The sequence below is a fragment of the Thermobia domestica genome, chromosome 11 (assembly GCF_964235325.1).
Source record: "Thermobia domestica chromosome 11, izTheDome1.hap1.1, whole genome shotgun sequence".
Taxonomy (NCBI): Eukaryota; Metazoa; Arthropoda; class Insecta; order Zygentoma; family Lepismatidae; genus Thermobia; species Thermobia domestica.
This window is the reverse complement of record NC_137464.1, coordinates 13,324,066-13,343,655: the sequence shown is the minus strand read 5'-3', so window position 1 is coordinate 13,343,655 and position 19,590 is coordinate 13,324,066. Positions and strand designations below refer to the sequence as shown.

Sequence of the window (19,590 nt, the reverse complement as noted above, 5' to 3'; positions counted from 1 at the left end):
GAATTATTCCTAAAGCCTGTCTCAGACGGGACTGAAGTAAGGCTGCGATTCACGATCTAAAACTCACGACCTAACTTAACGATCGTGTGAGAGGTAACTTGCCCTTAGGTCAGGTTGAAATTTTCTGCTGTCTTTATTTGGATCCTGATTTGGAAGAAATAGAAGCAGTTTCTATTTTCTCTGGACCATACAACTACCAATAAGAAAAGAGTAGCGCCTGACGACATTCAACTTTATTTCTCGCTGTAATTTCAAAACAATGCTGCCTGGACAAGAGAAACAATAATAATATTAATAGAATCATATGAAAAATATGAATTTTTAGATAATGTGAAGCACGATTTATATTATTTTTAAAAAACTGCAAGAATAAAGACCTTAGAGAAGGTATGCAGTAAAGTAAATAGTGTCCGCCCGAACACGACAGGTGTAAGCATATATAATTACATCTTTTAAAAGAAAAAAAAGATAGGTTATTTAAGTATGTTGTGCAACTCATATACCAAAAAATGTAACATGTTTTTAAAAAGCGTGCAGGTTTACTTTTGGCGCACCACTCGAAATAACTGTTCAAAAATTAGGATTCCTTTACTAATTTCCTTCTTATTGTTTTCTAAATGATTAGTGCTGGCCGACATGAAAATATCCACATGGCATAGTTAAAATTCAAGGGGGTATCATAAGCAATTGTTGAAAAATTATACTTCTTTTACTATTTGCCTATAAATACAGCGTCCGGATGCATGCATAGAAACTACAGCCCAAAAAACACAAAACGACCTGCGCTAGGTCGCCACTAAAAAGCGCGAATGCTATCTAACCGAAGCTGGATGGCCCGTGTTAGCGAGGGGGTGCGTCAGTGAAGGCGGGTATCCGCATAAGCGAGGGTAGTGGTAACGAATGGGTTTTGGCAATGGTACGAGTTTCAATAGCATTTGTCATGGTTTCATACTAGTAGCGTTTCACTTGTATACAAATATACAACTTCTGTACAGTTGTGCAGAAATTCACCGCCGGTGGAAAATAGTTTCTATACAGACATCTTTCATATGAACTCACGTATTTTATCCGTCGTAAAGCATTTGTAATAATTTTACTAGGGTTACCAGATCGTGAAAGTGAAAAAAGAGTACACTTAGCAATGACTCTTGAAAAAAAAAACAATATAAATGACTAAAGTGTAACTGAAATTTCACTGTAATAAATAATAATAATAATAATAATAATAATAATAATAATAATAATAATAAATATTATAGAAGTTTCCCATAATTTATCAATAAAAATAATTGCAATAATGAGTTTGATAACCAACAAATGTTCAACATTCTTTCCACTAAAATACAGTAAAGCCACGACTATTCGCGGAATCGGGTGGCAAAGGATTACCCGAAAAGAGAGACTAAAAATAAGGTGCAAACACGAAAAAAATATTTCAGCATAAAAACTATTTTCTATTGTACAAAAAAACATAATAAAACTTTTAATATACTGTACAACAGAAACCTTTGCTCTACGTCTAAATCACTAAAATAAAGAACAATAAACAAAGGACAATACTATTCTGTAAAACAAAAAGTTTTTAGTTACGCCTTTTTAAAACAAATCAGTCACTCATCTTTGTTTCTTGCTTTCGAAACACCTTTTCACAGCACTCGCGGATAATCGCGGCTTTACTGTAACATTTTTTAAACATTGTAACTTTAAATTGACTGTGATAATTACTATATCAAGATTAAAAGGAAGGAAATGAAATCCTAATTAAAATAATTACGATTGTCTACAATATTTTAACCACATACTTAAAACAAAGTTTTACCTTACAAATTAGTTGTCCTTCGATGAAGTTTTGACTTTCTGAAGTAGGTCTCTGTCTTTCAAGCAAAGTTCATAGAATTGGACGCAACTAAAGTCTTTGAAATTGTACTGAGTCAACAATAGGTTTTTAACTGAATCCACTGACAGTCTATTTCTTTCTTGGGTCCACTGTTATTTCATTAAACTGAAAATCCTTTCCACGTTGGCATTGTGAGCAGGTATTGCATAGAAAAACTGACATATCTTCAAAAGTTCAGAATAAACCGATACTTTATTAACACTGAAATAGTTCACCGACTTCTTATGAGACAATGCCTCATTGAACTCTTTATCATTTTCCTTTTCGGCCAGAAAAATTTTCAAATTCGAAAGTTGATCAAACGAAAGGGACTCCTCGATACTAATGCCTTTATCCATCATAAATTCTACACTTTTCTCGATATCTGTCCATTGTGGAATTTTATGGAGCTCCATCCATTGAAAAATGTGAAACTGATCAAAATTTTCAGTCCATTTCTTCAGATACTCCAAACAGCTGTCATATACATACAATAATGTCTTTCTTAAAAATAAACACTGATGCTCACATTCCTGTCTCTTTTTAATCACTTCCTTAACTTTTAATCGCAAGAATTCTGCTTCTTTTCTTTCTCTTATTCGCCCTTCCACGGAAGTAAGAATGGATATGATTTCCACAAGTGGTTATTCTTATTTTCCATTGCCTGAATTTTATTATGAAACATAAACATCAATGAATGAAGAAACCAGAGGTAACATTCACATAAAGGGTTTTCAAAAAACTGTTCTAGGACAACAGTAGGATGTTCTAGGGAGAGGAAATATGATTTCAGGGCTGGGAACATCTCGAGTATTCTGTTCATAGCAGGGAACAAAGAAAGCCATCTAGTTTTGGAGTGATAAAGAAGTTGTTTGTATTCAATGTCGACAAAAGATGAAAATTCCTTTAATCCTTCAGTTCGGACGGTGTAAATTGAAAAATAGTTAAATATATTCAACAAGGCTTTCAATGTCGATTGCCCAACCATCCACACCATGCTGTACACAGTTATTTAAGATATGAGCAGGGCAACCTATTCCTAAAATAGTTTTATCAAGAGAAGTTTGAATGTTTAAAAAAAAAAAAACATTATTAGTCCTCTTCCTATTTAGACCACCAAAATTGCTATTGCAATTGTCCCCACTGAAAGCTATGCATTTATCAGACATTTTTGTGTTTTTTAATGCATTAACCACAACTTTCGAAACTATGTCAGACTTTTCATCTGGAATTGATGTAACATCTAACAGTTAATGACATACCTGTATTCGCATCAAAGTACTGAATCAAAATAGGACACATCTTGATTGCTCCGTGATTGGAAGTGTCACTTGAAACACCTATATATTTTATATTCTGAATGTTGGGCTCATTTGCTATTATGTTCAAGGAATGAGGAGCCAAAAATCACATGAGTGATTTTTCAGTCATTTATGCTATGCTAGGATTATTATTTTTGTCACTACGAATCGTTTCTTGAGTTTAAAATTATATCTAATAATGAACTGCAATATAACAAAATCCCTGAACACATAATTTGTACATATAGTAGGGCTATTTGTTTGTTTTTGTTAGCATGTTGAAATTCACATTGATTATTAGCCCACCTAAAAAGAGTACAAAAGAGTACTTCACTGAAAAAAGAGAGAGTACAAAAGTACATGCCTTGGAAAAGAGTACATGTACTCTTAAAAGAGTACTTCTGGTAACCCTAGTAATTGTATAAACATAAAATTCAAGTGTGGTACGGGAAAAGTAAACCAGCAACAGAAACAGAAACAATGAAAGTTAATTGTCATCAATGTTGTGTGGCCTTCGTGCAATTTTAGGGAACAGTTCTACAATGCTGGCACAATACAGAAAGTCCGGGTGTAGTGCATGAGAGGAGCTCCCGGCGCGGGATAACTTTACTTTATGGGTTATGTGTGCATTTTTTGTGGGTAGTGAGCTGAGCGTATACACTCAGTATCTATACTAGAAAATTGCTCTTTCTTTATTTTAGCTTTCCGCGCCTGATAACTGTCCTCATTTACATATCTGGACAAGTCATTTGATTTTCAGTTCTACAATCTGGTGGATACAAGGATCTCCAGACCTTTTTTCAGCTGATAGACTCCCTCTTGTTCGTATCTCGCTGCCGAATTTTCGGAGTTACTAATTTCAATAGCGTATGGTATTCTGAATAGTCCACTCTGTAGATTTTTTTTGTAGGAACGAGTATCTTCTGTATGTAGTCCATTATTCACCATTGAAAATACGGTGCTTTACTGTGCATCATTGGGGCGAAGAACTCACTCCCTGACCAGCAGCTTCTCTTTACTCTTTCTCTCTCGTTTTTTGGGGGGAGGGGAGGGCGGATTTTGTGTCAACAATGGAGCAAATATCACTGCTACAGCTATTTCATCTTCGGATGAACTCATATTCTGAAATAGATAAATAATAATTTTTACAATTACGACAGTTGATTGCCCTGTGCGTAACACATTCTTCAAATGTTTTAGTCTGTTTTATACACCGACCACGAGAGGTTCTGATGGTAAAACCTACCTAGTTTTAAGGATCGTCTGAGACCCTTACATCACCTAAGGATAAAAGAAATTGTATGGAAGTTTGAGTTAAAAGTTGTAGCCTGGATTGAGGCCTTAGTTCAGATCCGTGTGAGACGGGCTTAACTTAGATCAGGGCTGTTCCATTATCCACTACCTATAGACCCGCCATATCCTGGACTGGCAACAATCGATAAGTGCTTAACAATGCAAAATAATGTACTTTGTACTGTAATAACATAATCACTGACCACCAGGGACGAACGCAAGGGGTGGGTCCTGGGGGTCCGAACCCCCCCGAAGTCTCGACTTTTTGTAAAAGGAGTCTACTTTTAGGGGCAATTTTAGAAATTTTTATATAATTTAGCTTCAAATTGTATTTGGACCCCCCCGAAACGTTTTAGACCCCTCCCGAAATAAATTCCTGCTTACGTCCCTGCTGACCACGCACCCAAAACACACTGAATGTAGAAAGTACATTCAAATATTCTATTTTATACAATCGATATTTCCTTGTTGACTGATAAAAGTCAATTCAGTTCTCAATCCAATCTGGTTAAAACAAAATGCTACAGTGTCCCCATTCGTCATTATTAAAATCGATAACATTGTCTAGGCAGGAGAATTATCGCAGGAAAGTCCATTACAGTGTTTACACATGTAGGAACAATCTAACCCTACATTTCTACATATACAGAGTGCGGCAGAACCAACTAAGCAGTTTTAAGGAGCAATAAAAAGTAAATCTGCATATATAGAGAAAAAAATATTTTCTAAATTAGTACAATATACCATTTTACATTCATTTAGTTTTGAAAATAATGTCCTCAAGATAGCGGCCGTTAGCATCAATACATTGTTGTGGACGATTCCTGAAGTTTCGAGCAGCTCTTGCACACATATCGCGGGGTATGGCATTCACTTCGTCAATAATCCGCTGTTTCAACTCTGGTAGGGTGTGAGGGCGGCTTTTGAAAACCTTTTCCTTCAGATATCCCCAAAGAAAATAGTCACAAATGGCAAATCTGGTGACCGCGCAGGCCACTCGACATCACCCCTCAAAGATCGTTGTGTAGCGATCACAGATCTGTTGTTTTCATAATAAGCGCGAACGGCAAAACCACGATGTGCACCGGTCCAGACCATATTAGCTACTGAAATGGGGTCAACGACTGAACAAAGGCAGACAACGTGCAACTGCCTATCCCCACCACAGCTCTTGCGCTAATCGATAGAAACTGCTTAGTCTTTTCTGCCGCACCCTTAGTTGGCTCAAGGGTATCCACAGCTGTGAGAAACGAGACGAAGATCACCAGTTGAAGAGGGCTTAGAGTTTGGTACCGGTATCAAAGCATTCCTTTAATATGTTCCATCTTCACGATAAACGTCAAAAACGACAGTGACATTCCTTTTGTATGCGATTACAATGCTTACTGAATTGCGACCACTCTTACACAAGAAAGTGTGACGAGCAGCGGAGCAGACTATATGACTACCCCGAATGGTACTATTAAAAGAGAAAGAACATACTCGAAGTTCATGTTGGCAGACAGCCCACTGTTATAATGGGAGGTGGACAGGATTTATCCGCATTTTAATAGGGTATGATTGTGGGTACCTGAGCAATAGGTACGTCAATAATCCAGACAGCAATTCTTGTCGGATGCATCCGTCCACATGTAGTGAAAGTGTACAAGAAGTGGAAAGAAAATGGAGTATCCAAGACACGGAACTAGGGAAGGTCAAAACGTGGGGCGAGCGTCGCGTCAAACAGCTCGTGACAACCAAACGAACCATCAGTGTCTATGAATTACGTCACCAATACAATGGAGGATGCACAACACCATGTCCTACGTAACAATACGACGTACACTGACACGCATGCAGTTCCACAGCAGACTACACACTCGTCACCCACTTGTATGACTCGTCACCGCAGACTTCGTTGCTATCGGTCACAGGAACACGCTAATTGAACCATGGATATTTGGAAAAGGGTGTGTTGGTCCGATAAATCACGGTTTGTGGTACTCCTTTCGGACGGGCGTGCCCATTATTCCTGACAAAGGCCTATTTTTCCCTTTTATTGACTGGACGTATGTAGTTCTCCACATATAAGGCGTACAAGAAAATGTTTGATTCAATGAAATATATTGAATTTTTTGGATCAGAGTCCACAAAATTTTTGAACGGCCTCTAAATCAAGTTTTCGTGTTTTTTACGGAATAAGCACATCATACTAAGTAAATTGTTAGTTTTGGTTTGGCTACACTATATGCAGTTCTCGAGATATAAAGCCTACAAGAAAATTTTTGCCTGAAATATATTGGATCTTTTGATCCAATAAAAAAAATAATAATAGACTAGTGGTTTTTAAAGTGTGAAGTGAATTTTAGCTCATATACTTTTTATGTTGATTTTCAGCCACTCTTGAATATCATTAAATACTCGTTACATAAAATCAACTGCTCCCATTTTAAATCCACGCCCACTAACAACTCTGATTATCCGTTAAACTATTTCTCTTCTCAATATCGGTTACTAATTCGGTCTCCCCCTAGTGTATTAAGCGCCTTGCTAACACATGCCTTTAGACGTTGCGTTGAGTTAGGTAATTGAGAGATGAGGACCGAATTGTTATGGCAACACTACAGCAATGATCACAGATCAGGTTCGTAGCTTTTGTAATTTTTCGTTCCAGAGATTCTTCTGTTTCCAGTTGACAAATCAGTGCTGCCAGTACACTGATATATGCAAAGAGAGAGAGAGTAGATGGACAAGTAGATAAATAGATAAGAAAACAGACCATACCAGCTAGACAAAAGCAAAATTTTTACTGGATACCACAAGTGACCAGTAGAGACCTACACAGCATCATAATACAAGGTAGAGTCACATAATTAGGTATCACTGCTAATATCTTGGAAACGAATCGTCCAAGTTAGATGTTGTTAAAAAGTATTGGAAAGACAACAGCCCAACAATGAATCGACAATATTCTTGATAATGGTATGTATGCGTTTCAAATATAAATAACCCTCACCACTACACTCATGGTGGTTTGATATCTGAGCATTTGAAATTAAGAAATAAAAGTTTATATACTTTGTTCTGAGAGATCTTGAGTCTTATGCAGAGTCGTTTTGACGTATGATTAGCTTCGTACTAAAAGTCTGACTACTGCAGGAAATATATGTTAATCAAACTCTTTAGTATGAAACTAATCACACGTCAGAACGACTCTGCGTTTAACCATTTAGTTGTAAGAATTTCTAAAAACAAAGACAGTTAAACTAAAATTTACTGTTCCCGGGGTATAACTTTGTAAAATTTGCTTTTATGTCTGGGTATAAGAAACGGTTCTGCGAACTCGAAATATTTTAACAACCGTTTTTAGTGAACCGGTCCGAACAGACTGAATAGTACCTCTCATTGGTCTGTAGGTAAAATATAGAAGAAAGCGTATCTTCAGTTTAGTTATAATGGAAAGCAATAAAATGCTATTTTGGTTTTATCTATTTCAGCTTCGAAGTTCTTTATGTTGAAAGGATACAGTGGAATTCTTCTAAGCCCAAAATTTAAATGGACCCAATCTGTCATGTGTATTGCTGTCACTCACTTTATCGATACAAGCACACCTAATCCTGACAGACATGTAGTTGTTGCTTTACGTTATGACGGAGGAGAAATGGTTTTAGGTGAGCTGAAGAAGACGTCTGACAAGAGTTTTGTAAGTCTAATATCTTAAGATCTGCCTTATATAGATGGAAGCACTTATACTAACATTTCTCACGGCTTTTCTCTTAGAGCCAGAGATGGATGAAGGTTTTTCAGGTTGTTCCTCAATCTCACCAGTCCAGTTGGGATGAAATCTGTAAATATAAACCGTAGGTATCATTACTTATTGTCTTGACTAAATTTGTGGGTTCAACGTAATCTTAAAAAATACACTGCCGGTAAGCAATTATAACTACTGCTATGCCGATTACTGGAAACCAAAATGTAAATTTACGTTATGTTGGTATAAGGGACCTCTGACTAACTTCCTTCCAAAAATGAATTTCTTTCTTTAAGCCCATAAAGATTCTATCTCAGCAATGTCCAACCTGCAGCCCGCGGTAAGTTGAACATTTCGTGAATATAGAAATTGAGATTGAGTTGAGTTGAGTTGATTTTAGTTTAGCGTCCCTTTCAGCAGCGAGGCTATATGAGACGTGGACCTACTGATTAACGTGGAATCCGAACCACATGAGCTCCCGCCGAGAATCGAAATTGAGATTGAGTTACACACTACAACTGAAGAGCTCTAAATTGAACTTAAAACCCATTCCATGAGGAATAAAAATGTAGTGGCGTTTGTTGTCAGAACATTAATGTATTATTTGTTAAACAATAACATGCACATCTGTTTGAGTGTCTGGCATCCCTGGACCGACTGATATGGGGAATACAAGGATGTTAGAAAATAGAGAATCTATCTATACAACAAAATCTTGAAGCGATACGTCACAGTTTCGCCACTCCCACTCTGTCCACTGTACTCAGGGGTGCCCACAAAGGGGGGCTATGACGCAAACTGCGTCATTGAAATATTTGGGGGGTTAAAAATCTATATGAATATGTTTGAGGGGCTGTAAAAATTAATTGAAAAGATTTTTTTTTCAAGGAAGAACACTACGGATAGACAATTGAGGGGGGTGCGTCATGGACATGAGGGGGTTTGGGCACCACTGCTGTACTCAATAAGATCGCAATGTTTTGAGCGAACATTCATGGCAGAAACGATATTAGCCTATCAGACGATGGCGGGAACAAGAGTAGCCAATCAGACGTGCCGATGCTCAGTTGTTTTTTGGCTTCATTGAGTTGAGATACATATGGGCAAATTCTCTATTTTATAACATCCTTGGAGGAATATGATAATTAAATCATGACATCTGTGATTTGATGGGAAGGGACAACAAAAGTCTGAAGCACATGCGTACGTTGTAAATACAAACTATGCATAGTTAAGATAAGTGAGAACAACATAAAAGAGAAACGAAAAATGTATGAAACGAAGGAAAACGTCGTAGAATATTAGTAGTAGTGGGATAGATTAGATTTGACTGTAAAGACGTCAATGATAAAACCTTCAGAGCGAAGTGGTCATGGTTTAGTGATTAAGGCAATAGCATATCAATTCAAAGAGCAGTAGTTGGAATAAATAGAAAGAACACTTTTTCTTTTATTATTTAAAATTTTTGCGGTGCTTGATAAGCGATATGCCAAATATTTTAATATTTTCCTCTGAAGTAAGACACATGTTATACTATTGTTGACAATAGAATTGTGTGACGATGAAAATTAAGTTTTTATGATCACGAATACAGCAATGTTTAACTTTAACTTTGTAAACTTTGGTATGATTGGATTTTTTAAAAAAAGATTATACTTACGTTTTCTTTGCACTGAGGCTATATAAAGAGAGGACCTGTAGTTTAATGTGAGTTCCGAACCGGACCTACCGTGAATCGAATCCGGGACCAGGCACATAACTGTGACATGGGAACGAGTTATAATATAGGATTTCCCCCCAAATTTAATGGATTACCTTGTATAAACTACTTGACAGATTGGAAAGTGTTTTACACAATTTGAATGTCTACAAGGAATTGTGATAATTTTTCAAAATTCATTTCAAAATTTTCATAAACATCAGATGAGTATCATGTTGAACAGAGTTTAAAGTGAAGTTCAAATTATCTGCACACATGACGCAAATATACAGTAGACCATTATCCAATATCCGCTGATTCATTCTTTTAGAGATTTCCTGTTTTCCTGTATAATTTTAATAGATACCTATAATACTATATCTACGAGAGTTACAGTATTTTAGCAAAACTTAGAAAATGTATAAGGCAAAATTTCAGGCATCTGACACGTTACCGTCTTTGTAATCCGTTCGGCTGATACAAAGTGATCTGTTTCGTGCAAGTGATTACAGTGTAAACTTCGTGACTTGCGTTCTCGTAACTGGTTGCGTAGTGCACAAACACCTAAACATTGTTCGGCGTAAGCTCTAAACTGCGATAAACAAAGCTACGTGAAACTAAATCTCGCTGATTTGCTGTTGGCCTACCGACGCTTGTACTCCTCCGCAAAATAGTTCATGTGATTGGATTATTACTTTTACTATGAAGCTTCATATAAAACTGCTATATTATTATAAATGACAAGAATATAATACGGATTATCTAATAATACTGCAATCGAGCGTGGCTAATGAACAATAGAAATAAACACTAAGCATGCGCAGTAATTATGGCGCCAACTCAACTGCGGACGGGTGTTGTTCTTTTAAAGTCTGAAAGATGGCTGGCATGAATCCCAGTTCAGCGGGTGTTGTGGTGAAACACCAACAAGGCAAACCTTTACTCACTAAGCAACAATTGTTTACAAGTGAAGTAATTCAAATTTTTTTTAATCTTTCGAGTTTTTTTTAAATCTTTTCTGCTGCTGCTGTAAGTATCTGGGCAACACGAGACAGTATTGTCAAAATGCACGTGTTTAATTTGCTCCTCCCCGTGGGGAGTTCGAGTGATACATCACTAGCCAATCGTATTTGTGACAAGCGGAAGGATACAAATATTTTGTTTATCGGAGTTTAGAGCTTACGCTGAACAGGGAATAGGTATAAGGCGTCATACGAATATTTAAATACTTGAGAACCTCCACATGACGAATCATTTTAAACTAAATTCCCAATCGGTTCTTCTGGTTATGGAAGATATTTTCTTGAAACAGAGAATGAAAACCAAAATAGTTAAATTTCGATTCAAAACGAAGAAGTGAGATAGTTCATAACAGCGCTCATTTATATATCCTTGTGAATGGGACAACACAGCACTAACGTCTAACTGAATAGTGACTTACTGTCTGAAGCTATCGTAAAGACTTATTTGGCCTGAAGTTTAAGTAAGCGCTGTATAATTCAAACTTCTTTTCTTCCCACTTGTTCATCTTACCCATTCTGCAATTTCACTTGCAGCATTAAAGCATCAAATCTTCAATTACAACAATAATAATAATCTCAACATTATGGGCCTTATGCAGAGTCCTTTTGACGTCTGATTAACGCCATACTACGGGATTGACTAATGAATGGGTATCAAAATTGTATTCAGAGACTCTGATTAGGACGTAGTATTTGACGAAGTTAATCAGATGTGACTAATTAATCTAGAGCAGAGGCTAATCATTTACAAACGGTTTAGCGTGAGACACAACAGTTCGTATTTCGTATTTCACGTATTTTCATTTTTACAGACTATGCATGCGCTCATCTAATTTACCTTAGTTGCCACATTTATTTTTCTCAACCGATGCATTGGGTTTATATTAGTTAATCATACCCAAATTAACGTTTTAGTTGTACTCAAAGTTGACTCTGAATACCAAAAGGTGCACCTTACTTAGTAAGGATTTAGTATGATACTAACTAGTCTGTGTCTAACCACCGATTAACGAATTCTCTCTGAATACCGCCCTTTATATTTATTTCTAGCATAGTATTTTAGTGCAGGATTATTATTATTTTTTTTACCAAGTTCTTTCTTAGCGAAAGCTCATTTCCTATCAGGTAGCTACTTTGTGTTAGTATAGTATTAAGTTTAACTTGATTAATTTAATGTCTTTGTTACAACATTCGTAATATTTGTAATTACGTTTGTAATTTATTTGCCTGTAGTTTCGGTCACCCTTTGTTGCTCTGTTCATGCCCTTTAGTTGGCACTTAACTCAGGTTGCGAATCACTGCTTAAGAGCGAGGTATTTTCATCCAGCCTGTTAAAACTTTGCGTTGTAACTCGTATTAGAAAGTTGATCTTTCTGGGCCTTTTGCAGAGTCGTTTTGAAGAACGATTAGTGCCATACTAAAGAGTTCGACTAACATAAATCTCCTGTAGTAGCCAGTGTTTTAGTATGATGCTAATCATACGTCGAAACGACTCTGCATAAGGCGGTCTATGTTTCCGCTGCGCATAACCGGTGAATCTCTTTAAGGGATCCTAAATAATTTTGATAATTTATATAACATTGATAACCGAATACAAAATAGAACAAGTATCAATTATATATGTTATTCGTCAAACAGATACGATGATCAAAAATTACAATAGACTTATTCCGCCTTATGTAGAGTCATTTTGAATTATAATTAGCGTCATACTAAAGGCTTGACTACTGCAGGAAACATGTTAGTCGAACTCTTTAGTATGACACTAATCAAGCGTCAGAACGACTCTGCATAAGGCCCATTATGTCAGGGCGAATAGCTTTAAATTTGAGACAATACGAAAAACATTTCATCCTGTAGCTAGATGTGTTAATCGAACATGTTTGGTGCAATTGCTAGCCAGTGACCTAGCCAAGGAGTATGACATGTTTGTTTTCTCATTGGCAGACCTTATTAGTCATTATTTCAAGTCCTACTAAAGTGCACCATATTTTTAAAAATAGTTCCCGAAGTATCTGGGTTCAGAAAAGTAAAAGCGGAAATAGCTTTACCACTGAGCCACCATGCACCCTTTTACAAATCAAGGGAGTACAGTATAATATTGAATAGCAAATTTATTACCAAATCCTAACTTATGTACGTATGACATTGGTATTATATTTAAAGGATGTATTTTGTCATATTTGTCACTGTGTTAAGTTGAAAGACCGAATATTTAGTTGGAGTCTAACATCCGTTTCTAGTATCAGGTTTATATAAGAAGAAACCTATTTTAAAGTGGAATCAGACACTACTCTAGTTGTAATGTGAGGCAAGCACCCCTATCTAGAATAGTTATCATACATAGTAATATTTGCATTATAATCTTATATTTTTCACTTATTTAGACAGATTTTGTGATTTTTCCAATTGAAAATGTATAACAAGAAATAATACTACCTTTTTAAAGGAAATAAACTTTTACTGAATGATTTTATGTAATGAATCAGAAGGTAGTAAATTAAACATACTTAATATTTTATTTTGAGCTATGGCATTTTGCGCCCGCATATTTCTACTAATAAATTCGAGAGGAAATAGTCGTAAAAGTGGCATTATGAGAAATGTTCCCATTCTGTGCATTTAGTTAGGCGCACCCTGAAAAATAATTTTAAGAGAAGACTTTGTATAGGGTTTGAACACGTACGCATTGCATTAACAAACTACTCACTCAAACCGCATAACTATTTCTTACTTTATCTGAAACTTACTTTAAACATCTGTATAATGTTTCTCTGCTTCCAACTAGCTTTTGTTTACAGTCAGATACGATTGAGTTTACGTCAAATGATTGGAAGTTAACAAGCTCTTGTAATGTATTAACATATTTGTTTCCTAAGTAGAAATTTAATATTACGTAAAAGAGGTTGAATTCATGAAATGAATAGAGTTGGAATGATCGTAAATGCTTATATAATCAGGAGACTGGATCTGCAAATCTGCTGAATGTGGGAATTTACATTATTGAAATTGTGTACGAGTGAGTATATGCATTTTATGTGAATTTGAAAGTGTCGTTAAAAGTAGGTAAGACAGATTGGAAAACTCTTTATAGATCTTAATATGGCCCACCAACAGCAACAGATGAAATATATTTATTCTAGATGGAACATTGTTTATTAATAAAATAAAATACATTTTTTAAAAATTTATTGTAGGAATCTAGATGGATTGAAGAAAAACTATGTGTGAATTTGGAAGATAGAAAACACAGTGATCTGCAGCTTCAGATAAAAGCATCAAGATCCAGAACATCTGATATTTTAATAAGTGACGTATACATAGGCGACACAAAACAGTTAGGTAAGTACATAAATTCTTATCATTTACATGTAGTATAATGCGAGTAAATTATTCCTACCATTCCTGAGTTGTGTCGTTGCCACTTGTATTTATTTATTAGCAATGTAACCTTTAGTCAGAGTGGTAAGTCAATAACCAGTCAATTTTTTTTAAAATGTATAATTACTGCATTTACTACCGTATTTTTAATTTAAATGAGTCCACTGGTATGTTAGAACAGAAGTAAGTGAGTTCACAACAAAAGTGAATCGAACCATATAAATTTTAAAGGTTTATTTATTTCAGTAAACATCAGGCAAATAGCAATGAAATCTTTTACGACTCGCAACAACTAGAAATACTTTATTAAACAGTGTTGGAAATCTTTCTAGTTTTCGTGATTTGTGAAAAATGTCTGAGAGCGATTTTCTTGAAAACCCAATCGAGACAAGTTTTTCTTTTACAGTATGTTATACAGCTCAATTAACTCTATCGAATGCATGAATTACTCGTATTTCGACTCAGCTCCGTAGCGAACCTACTTTTCTTGTTAATCGGATACAAAAGCGTGAGAACTCAGTTTCTAGAATAGGAACCCCCAAAAATTGTCCACAAAAGTACATTCAATAAACCTCCTTGACTAGTAGATAACTCTTCAGAATAGTGGAAACTCTTCTATTGTAATTGTATAAACTTCATACTCAGAAAAGGTTAAAATATCTGCATCATCCATAAAGCTAATTTATCCCCATCAGGAAGTCGCGGTCGGAAAGAGGGATTGGCGCAGTCGACGGTAGCGGGCGCCGGAGGCAGTCGCCACTCGTTCGCGGCGGCACGATTATCTAATTGTTCAAAGTTGCCGACCTTCCGCCGAGGCGGCAAGCGGTCGAAAACCGTAAAATAAAATGTCCTTTGCCGACTCTTTGCCAACTGTTGGCGATCGTCAGAGTTGGCAAAACAGTCGGAAAGACCTCTTTCCGACCCTCTGCCGACTCCTTGTGCCGGTCTCTTTTCGACATGCTCATTTAATGCTCATTTCCGGCTGTTTGCCGAGTGCTCGGCAAGGCAACTATTCGTCGCGGTCGAAAGTCGCGCGGAAGTGTCCGGCGCCGGCAGTCTGACCGCGGCATCTAGTCGGCATGGACAAATTGTCCGACTGTAGGCGGCAGAATCCTGATGGGGATGCTTTATAATTTTGAACGCAACTTCTTGAGAACGTGAATGGCATATTCTCGATGGATTCGTCGCCATTCTTAACTCTTGTAAATCATAAAGAAGCTTATCTTGGTTTACTCACTTACCACATTCCTACCGAATGCTTCACATATTATTATTTCTGTTTGACTTCGACCAGGCTACCAGTTTAAACTTATAAAGCATACGGACCGTGAGCTGCACAACTCAGATTTCATAAAACTTATAAAGGACTGTAAAATTAAGTACTATGCAACTTATAGTGAACTAACAGCATCTGTAATTGAATACTTCAGTCATACACATAGCAACCACATGTGGAAAGGCTCCACGTTAGAAGCCAATCACAAATGATTTGATATACTGCCAGAGCTGTTAACTAGACAGCACAACACAATTAAAATGAGACCCGTAGATGTAAATAAAGAAAAAAATCACGAAATGGAACTCTTGACTAGAGTTTATTGCAAGCTTTATATCCGCTCGCGCCTAAACATGCTGCCTAAGTTCGAAGTTGGTGGCTTCGTTAGAATTAGTAAATGGAACCTAAAATTCAAGAGAAGCTTCATATCTAACTGATCTAATGACATTTTTCAAGTAGCTAAGGTTCCCATCGTTTATGAAAAAGACTATATAAAATACAGCATAGTTGTGTATGCAAAGTATATCCACTAAATGGCTTTTAAAGGAATGACATAGGTATCTGTATTCATCTTCTCGTTTTGGGGAAGAAAATATACATTGTGTAGGCCTCCTCTTCCGTTTTTACACATACACAAAAACAACCCCATACCGTCATAGACTGAGAGTGTTTAACGGTCGGAGCCGTTCACTTTGGATCGTATTGACTTGAAGATGAGGACGTCGAATTGTAGCAACTCCAGTTTGGAAAACATGTATTGAACTTTTGTCAGGAAACATTATCTTTCTCCACTGTGCTTAAGTTCAGTGTTCATATTTCTTCACGAAAGTAAGTTGTTGCTTCTTCATGCGATCGGTGATTAATGACTTTTTCGTAGCGGTACGTCACGGCAACCCCAAGTCTTTCTCCACATGGTGTTCAATTGTACAAACACTAACATCATATTAGAAGTGCAGATTCAAGTAAAGATATTAATTGAATTTTATTTGTTTACATTAGTTACATTTATCATAAGTTCAATTCTTGTAGATTAAGGCATGAGAATAAAGCTATCAGCATAGAAGTTAGTTAAAACTATATATTGTAATGTTTATGTGGGTAGAGACAATGACAATCCGAGATTCTAGTCCTACACCTAATTTGTTTTGTAAAATATTACAAAGTAGTCTTTGTATCTACAAAGTGAATATCTTAAAATCTTCCTTACGACCAATGAGGTGAAATAATGAAACGTTTTATACGGGAACACCTTTAGCTCATAGCAGCCTCCACGGTCTTGCAATGACTTCACGATAAGGTATTTTTAGTAATTTCCTTAGCTCATGGCAACCTCCAGAGGTTCAGGTTGTAGTTCGGAATCCCTTTCGCTCATGGCAGCCTTCAAGTATTTAGGTAAGGTAGTATTCCTTCGTACAAGCGACTTCAGGAGCAGGTGTAGATTAAGTAGTTAGTGGTCAACTGATACTTTTCTCCTCTAGGGTCGTATTATGCTGGAGATGATGAATTCTTTTAGTGGATGCAAGGGCCAATTGAGTTCTAGTATTTCTCCTTAGGTAACACAGCTTACTGACAGAAAAGAAAAAAAGTTTTGTGTCACTAAATAGGAGGGTTAAGGGAGGATTCAATTACGACACACGTTTTTTGTTTTGACAATAAACAATTGGAAACTTCGAAATCGTATTTCGAGATCGGAAAAACGAAAGAAGACTTTGTCTTTGATTTCCGGTTAGTGTTTGCAACCTGACGCAGCATAAAATCTCTTCAGAACATCAAAATTTTCCCTTTTCAGTCCAAATGTTCCACGATGCAAATATTTTAAAATAAGTAATGTGAATATTCTCGCGCGTGTATAACTATGCCCTATATAACGGTCTAGACCGTCTTTTAACAGTAAATGGAAATCTGGTAATACAGCACGCACATAGGAAAATTACACTTGGAACGCAATGGGTTAAAAATGATTGAAAAGCTATACCAAAATGTAATAATGAATTCCAAGAAAATTATACATAAAAGGTATTGGTACCTGTTAATGGAATTTCACTACTTGAACTAACTGAAAATAATAATTTATTTTTAACAATAATTGTTGTAAAGTGTAACATGACTTTGTCTTTACAGTTTTTCACCAGCAGAGGATACTGGTTAATAAGGATGTAGATTATGAGTGTCATGCTAGAACTAATGCTTTGGATTTGGGCTTTAGCATAACGAAACTACATGATCAAGATAGTAAGAAGAACATAGGTACGCACAGCTCTTTTCTGCTTACTCTTATTTAATTGTAATTAAACGAACAAACTTGTTTTGGAAACCAGTTTCTCAAATGACACTGAAAGATCAAAAATATACAATCTACTCAGTGAAACTAATGCTTTTTTGAAAATTAATTAGCATCAAATGTTCAAAATGTAAGTGTATTTTCTATTTTACCAGTATTGACACTTTAAGCTCCAAGCCCTAAATACAATGTTTTACCCCGGGACCAGCAGGATTCACAGTTCTATTGCATAACATGTGAAGCGTGCATAACATACATATATCCCCATGTCCACTAGTAATAGACCAATGTGCACAAAATATATGCACATGGTACTTGAAGTGTTAAAAATTCCATTCTGTTCTGAATATTATGGTTTCTTGAGTGGAGTGTAGTAATATTTCGAAAACGTTTCGGATTCGAAGCTGGGGGTATCAAATCTGACTAATATAGTCAGAGTTTGTCCTCAGTTTGACCAGAGATTGACCCGTAACTATAAGCCCTAGCTAATTTGCTTCCATTTCCTTTCCCATTGCTTTTGTTGCTGGTATTGATTGTTAATGATACCAGTATAGATGGGGCGGCAATTTTTGGGACATAATAATAAAGGAAGTCTTAGCTATCTCAAGTGCAAACAATCTCAATAGAACCAATGGGTTTCAGCTTAGTCCTATCTGGTCGGCCCTTTTGAGGAACAAAAAGCAAACTTCAACAAAGATACTTCTTGTAACCACAGCAACAGCCAATCAGGAGCCAGCATTTCCCTCAGCCAATTACAGGACCCCATTCATAACTCCGCCTGTTCATAGTTACTATATATATGCCCACTATCTCCAATTTCTTCATAATAATCACTGAAGATGAATGCATTGCATTCGAAACGTCGGAAGTCAAAATTTCCATCTGGCTGATAGCACGAGAAGATTTACTAAAATCACGTTGCCATAAATGATTCAATTCTGTCTTCAGCAAGAAACTTATTTTGATTAGGATTCAGAATCCGATGAATAGCTTGCATTTCTTACATTACCACCTTATTGCTGCTGGAAATTATAGATCTACTGCCGGTTTCAATATTTAATTCGCAAATTTGAAAGTTTACCGTATTTGATAATGTGAAATACTCAAATGTTTTGGGGTGTCTCGGTGGCTTAGTGGTAGAGCGTTCACCTCTGGTGCACGGGGTCCCGGGTTCAAAGTCTGCTCCCGCCAAGTGAACTTTGTGGTGGATAAACACCGTGTGCGTGGGGTTCTTCGGCGTTCTCACGTTTCCTCCCACTTTCTTCATTCCACCATTTCATTCATTTCTCATCATCACTATCTCCTTTAGCCTAGCCGGCATAACCGTGGGACATAAAATTCAAAAATTTCATTTCATTTTCATTTCAAATGTTTTGGGTAGAAAATTAAGTAATCATATCTTTTTTTAATCATATTTCATATAAAAGGGAGTTTTGTTTGACATTTTATCAATGTATAAGTAAATAAATGTTACAACACACGGTTTGAGAAATGATAATTTCTGGGAAACAATATTACTCATTTGGTCTTTTGTCATTGGTGATTGTATACACAGGGGTCTGCCTATACAGTAAAATATCGCTGAGGCAAGCTCACTTTTGTCGTTGGGGATGTGGACTTGCAAAGTAAGAAAGGAAATCAATATTTTAATTTTATCGAAATCTTTCATGTTTATTTCTTAGTTTTGTTTTTTCCATCCACTTGTTAAATTTTCCAGATAAGCCAGAAAAG

At 36.3% G+C, this 19,590-nt stretch overlaps 1 protein-coding gene across 1 annotated transcript in view; it reads left to right on the top strand.

The window, feature by feature from the left end:
* LOC145663900 (uncharacterized) overlaps positions 1-19,590 on the top strand; it is a 196,571-nt gene that overhangs the window by 25,589 nt on the left and 151,392 nt on the right. The window contains exons 7-9 of the mRNA XM_081730071.1: positions 7,947-8,152; positions 14,119-14,263; positions 17,700-17,825. Coding sequence (XP_081586197.1) covers positions 7,947-8,152; positions 14,119-14,263; positions 17,700-17,825 — 477 coding nt within the window. The remainder of the gene's footprint in view (positions 1-7,946; positions 8,153-14,118; positions 14,264-17,699; positions 17,826-19,590) is intronic.